This window comes from Pinus tabuliformis, chromosome 4_1 (assembly GCF_031772625.1).
Source record: "Pinus tabuliformis cultivar Carrire ecotype Pingquan chromosome 4_1, CPIR1, whole genome shotgun sequence".
Lineage (NCBI taxonomy): Eukaryota > Viridiplantae > Streptophyta > Pinopsida > Pinales > Pinaceae > Pinus > Pinus tabuliformis.
Window position 1 is genome coordinate 574,614,405 of NC_142303.1, and position 5,735 is coordinate 574,620,139.

Consider the following 5,735-nt stretch of genomic DNA (forward strand, 5'->3'; position numbering starts at 1 on the left):
TTAACTATGACTAAGTGTGAGTTTTTTAGTGCATGTTCACATCTCTCTAGATCCTTTTTTTTTGTTTTTTGTAAATTGATACTTTCTATTATAAGAAAATGGGATTACATTGTGATAACAACTATCCATCTAAAGACTTTGACACAAGCTCAAAGAAGAAACTACCATGGAATTCAGAGAGTGTAAAACATCAACTGACTTGGGGATTGTCTTCAGAATGACACTTCATGCCTTTCTTTTTCACAACCTTGGTCTAGGAGGTGGATCAAACAAGGTAATCTGTAGATTATCATAAAGAGTTGAAGGTGTTTCCTTGTCAAAGTGAGAATTCCCTCTTTATAGGATGATTTGGGATCCGAGCTAAGTATTCATAAGGATGATGTGTAGTGACAGTTTGATCGTGATATTCCAGAAACATATCATCATCCACCCCCTCATCTATGATCACAAGGAAAAGGCGGCTCACCCTGGAACTCACTGCTATATTATATTAGTGTAACCATATGCCATATATTGTATTATATCATAATTTTTTTTCATTAATTTCTTTTTCTATCAATTTTCTTTCCTCTTTCCTTGCCAGGTTTGTTCACTATTTATAGCTAAATCCAACCTGAACAGATTCAGCTACAATTTCACAGTACATGGATCTCTACATTTAATAAAGTAAACCCCATGCCCCCACTACTTCTTAACGTAAACAATTCCCAGCTGCTGCAACACTACAAACAGCTTACATCGTGTACCGAAATGCCTTCTTGACCAACGGTTGTCGCCCCCATTCTCATAAACCGGCCATAAAGAAGAAAGTGGTCGAGATAGATCTAACAGATGGCGCACCCATTGGGATCCTCATCTCTCATGACAGTGTATGACGAGTATTCTTCATAAAACCCGTACCCATAATCGGCATTCACTTGATGATGACACACAACTGTCGGAGTCTCCGCAGCCGGCTTCTCTTCCTTGGCAGGACCCACGCTTAGCAGCTCTGTGAATCCGAGTTTCATCAGTTTCTTTGCCAGAAGCACAGGATCTACTTCTCCGATCACAGTTATCTTCCTCTCCTGCATATCAACTGCAACAGACTCTACGCCTGCAATCGAATATCATACCACTTCTCAAAACCCCATTGATTTTAATGAGAATTGCTATGGATAAATATTAGATTGATAGTTACCTTCAATAGCTGCAACAGCTTTCATAGCCCTTCTCTTGCTTTTCTCGTCGTCAATCGCCACTCTCAGCACCGTTTTCTGCAAATATAACACATGCAGGCCATCATCGTCAGTGAGTGGTTTCGATAATTCATAACATGCATAATCTCGAAACCGATGATTCTGGTTGAACAGAGTTAGGGCAGTGGCATACCTTCATTTTTGATAGGCTTCCAAAAGCTTCCTGTGATATGTGTAGAAGGGAAGCAGAACCAAATTGGCTCTCGGAGCCTTCGATTTTTGGTTAATGAAAGCTCAAGGAGTCACAGGTTCACAGAGGATGGCGTATATGTATTGTTATTATAGGGCCGTGTTACGCGGGCGGCCGAATGTTTCAGTGCTTGACTAACACGCACTAGTCAGCACGCGGCAAATTCTTTGACGAGAGACATAGGTGGGTTCCAACTTCCGCGTCTTCGAAGTCTTCTGAGTCGTTGCAAGTTTATTTCCGACTCTTTTGAGTGCTACGGATTTTCTGAGTTGCAGGTCCTTTTTTCGTGTTTTGACTGCGAGTCCCACGAAAGCGCTGAGTAATTTCGTGATCAAATGTTATAGGCGGTACAAATGTAAAAGTGCTGTCGAAGCTTAAAGGTTAGAAATATAAAAAATGAAATTCGCTATCAGAAATGTCGATTTCGATCTTCAAACAACCAATCGGCGACACTATTGTGTGGTCAAAGGCACGAAACGGAGGCCTCAATTCCCACTCATAAGATGAATGCGAGTCGAGTCAAAAGCCTGCCCGCAATTATGGCGCACTTTCGTATTTGGATACGCATCCGAACCCAATCTTTCGTTATGATATAATATAGAATCTTAAGCACCATATATCAATGTTTACTTTCAAATGATATTCACTAGCAATGGCCCTAAAAAGTGTAAAGGCACTCACGGATTCCAATAAGTCTAAAAAAAATAAAAATTAATTAATTAATTGTAATTATATATATCTTAGTTAACTAAAAAAACAAACTTTTAATCTAACAAAAAATATTTTGTTTGAAATTTTTCAAAGTTTATATTTTGTTTTAAAAGAAAAAAGGTTTCAATGAATCTTTACACACAACACCATAATGTCATATTTCTAACAAAAAATTTCAAAATTTTATCTTAATGGAGAGTTAAATGTTTATGACGAAATCATCTTTAAACAAATTTGTGAGAAATTTGCTACAAGAAACAACAAAGTAATTTTTTATATTCGTTGTGAAGAGAATTCAGATGTCAAAAATAGCCAACTACTTGCAAATAAAAAAACATAGCCATAAATATACTTTTGTTCCTTACCAGTACTCAATGAATTCTCTTAATGACTCACTACCATAGAAGAAGTTTACAACAACAATTCAGATCAAAAATTTAAATATTTAAGCCATTAAGTAGCCTTTTAGCAATTTTCTACGTCTTGAGCGTTAAATCAAAACTGAAAAGATTTAAGCCAACGAACGACCTAGTGAAGAATGTCTGCTTTATAATAGCCTCATCCATGTGCTCCCCCACCAATTTTAACAACAAATGTACAACGATGTATGATACCTGCTATACTCTAGAATTGGTCGATAACCTTGTATCTCCATATTGTTTGTCATGATTTAGGTTGTATCAAACTTAGATTGAAATCCTCTTTTTTCCATAATAGGTTTAAAAAATCAATAAATTTTCATGTCCTTTTAGAATGGGTGAAAAGACGATTGACTATTTTGACATCAATGGTTAGATTAAGGAAAACTCGGTCTAAAGTGTTATTAAGCACAATATGCTTTTAGTGTGTTTTTGTACTTTATTAACTCAATTGTTGATCTCGTGGATATTAATGATGCCTATTCTATGGATTACACCCAATTGGTCTTGTTACCCATAATGTTGTTTGGGTAACCAATAGGATGTCATTAAGATACAATGAAGACATGGTAGCACTAGCTGAAGATGGGAGATGAATACAACAGTGGGGGCATAAGTGTAATTGGCACATTTCACACTTGTTAATACTCAGAAATAGAACTAATTACAACACCTGCAAAATAGTGTAATATCACCTGCAATAACATAATTGTATGAAATGGAAATATGTCACATACCTAGCTTACCATAACACTTCATTTTCCACTATGCCAAAATTTTAATAATTCATATGGTATGTTCCCTATCTGAAATGCTACATATGGTGCATCCCTTTTTTTTGTGAACGTTGGCATGAATTTATTTGTATCTAGAGTCATGGTTAGTTTGTCCACATTTTAATGGTCTTGTATTTGTAATTAATGGTTCCTTTGCCTAGCGCTCTTCTAACATTAATGATGATTATGCCACATTGTGTTTGGTTTAGACCCATATATTTAAGTTTTGTTAATATAATCAGGATGCACTATACAGTTCCTTCAATGATATCTCATTCTTTGATTTTAAGTTAATGGGCCTTTGGTGCACTTCTTATTCCATGGTTAACAACTATACGCGCAACCTTTGTTTCAACATTTATGACATATGCACTGGAACTATCATCATGGTTTCTGTTATGAAACCAACTCACAAAAAGATATAAAAGATAGATCAACGCCTTAGAATTCAGCCTCTTCGAGGGGGCAACCTCCTTTACATTACACAAATGAACAATCCTTTGATGATTCAAATGACAAAACCTCCTTTCTATATATAGGAGTCTAAGCGGTCACAATATAACCAGGCCGACCTAACAATAATAATATAAAGGCACAAAAATAACAATAAGGGATACAACGACAATAGTAATGGGGGAATCACTAGTATTATAGGGACCTAACATGCCCCTCTCCTTCAAAAAAGTGTTGTCCTCAATGCTTGAGTAGTTCAGGATGCTTCTATATAAACTTCTCATCCTCCCATGTGGAATCTTCAATAGGTAAGTTCTTCCACTTGATGAGATACTTTGAAATTGATCAATTTTGTAGTTGTCGAGTTCTTGTTTCTTTGATTGCTCCATGTTCCAATATGATTTGTCCTTCCTCATCAAGTTCTGGCAATATTGTTTGAACTAGAAGCTTGTTACCTATAACCTTCTTTTAGCATGAAACATGGAAAACTGGGTGCACTCGGGAAGCTGAAGGAAGCTCTAATTTGTATGTCATATTACCTATTTTTTGCAACACCTTGTACGAACCATAAGACTTTGGTGATAATTTATTATCCTTCTTATCTTGCTTGAGGGACATTTGTTTATATGGTTGTAGTCGTAGGAATACCCAATCACCTACATCAAAACTTCTTTTTCTGCGATGTTGATCTGCTTGCTCTTTCATTGTATTCTGCGCCAAGGTGAGGTTATCCTTTAAGAGTTGGAGAACTTGTTGTTGATGCTCGATGTGATCTTCCACTGCTTGAACCTTAGAATTTTCTCTTAAATATGATGTGATGGATGGTGGATGATATCCATAAAGTGCCATAAATGGGGTCATTTTTGTTGCAATATGGAAGGAAGTGTTATACCACTATTCAGCCAGAGGCAACCATTTGACCCATTGTATCTATTTATCAGATACAAAGCAACGAAGATATCCTTCCAAACATTTGTTTACTATCTCAGTTTGCCCATCAGATTGAGGATGATAAGATGAGCTATGAGCTAACTGAGTACCAAGATAAGAAAATAATTTTGTCCAAAAATTTCCTGTGAAAATGGGATATCTGTCACTTACAATAATCTTTGGGTTTCCATGTAGCTTTTGAATTGTTTCCATAAATGCAGTAGAAACTGTGCTCACTTTAAATGGATGGGATAATGCACAAAAGTGTGCATACTTGGTAAGTCTGTCAACTACCACCATGATAACACTATTTCCTTCGGACTTGTGTAAACTTGGGATAAAATCCATTGAAACCTCCTCCCAACATTGGCTTGGAATGGATAAAGGTTGTATTAGTCTTGGGGTCTTAATTGTTCAACTTTATTTTGTTGGCAAACAAAAAATTCGACCGCAAACTTTTGAATATCCAATTTAAGGCCATCACAAAAAATTCATTCTTAACCTTGTGGTAGGTTTTCAGAAATCCTAAGTGCCCTCCTAAGGGAGATGTGTGCAATTCCCTAAGAATCTTTTTCTTGAGTTGGGATTTCTTACATAGGTATAACCGATCCTTGTACCATAACGAATCATTTTTCTATCTAAATGTATCAGATGTACTAGGATCTTGTTGTATCTCTTGAATGAGTGCCCACACTTCTTCACCATTCTTCTATTCATCCCTTGCTTTTTTTATCCAATCTAGTTGGATAATAGAAATGATGCAAAGAAATGCTTCCACATCCTCATCCTTTACTGAGAGTGCATTTGCCACAACATTTTGCTTCCCTTTTTTGTAGATGATTTCAAAGTCATAACCCAACATCTTTGTGACCCATTTTTGCTGCTCTTCTGAAGATAATATTTATTCTAAAAAGTATTTAAGACTATCATGATCTGTGTTTACCTTGAAGTGTCTTCCCATTAGGTAGGGTTGCCATTTCTTAAGTGCATGTAGTATTTCCAACATGTCCTTCTCATA

General features: G+C 36.3%; 1 protein-coding gene across 1 annotated transcript; it reads right to left on the reverse strand.

The window, feature by feature from the left end:
* Window positions 1-475: 475 nt before the first annotated feature.
* LOC149177214 (heavy metal-associated isoprenylated plant protein 12-like) lies at window positions 476-1,220 on the reverse strand. The gene is made up of 2 exons (XM_089423340.1): window positions 1,181-1,220; window positions 476-1,096 (listed from the first exon to the last, which is right to left on the reverse strand). Exons 1-2 carry the CDS (start codon window positions 1,203-1,205, stop codon window positions 825-827), a joined length of 297 nt encoding a protein of 98 aa, XP_089279466.1. The 5' UTR covers window positions 1,206-1,220; the 3' UTR covers window positions 476-824.
* Between the last annotated feature and the right edge of the window lie 4,515 nt (window positions 1,221-5,735).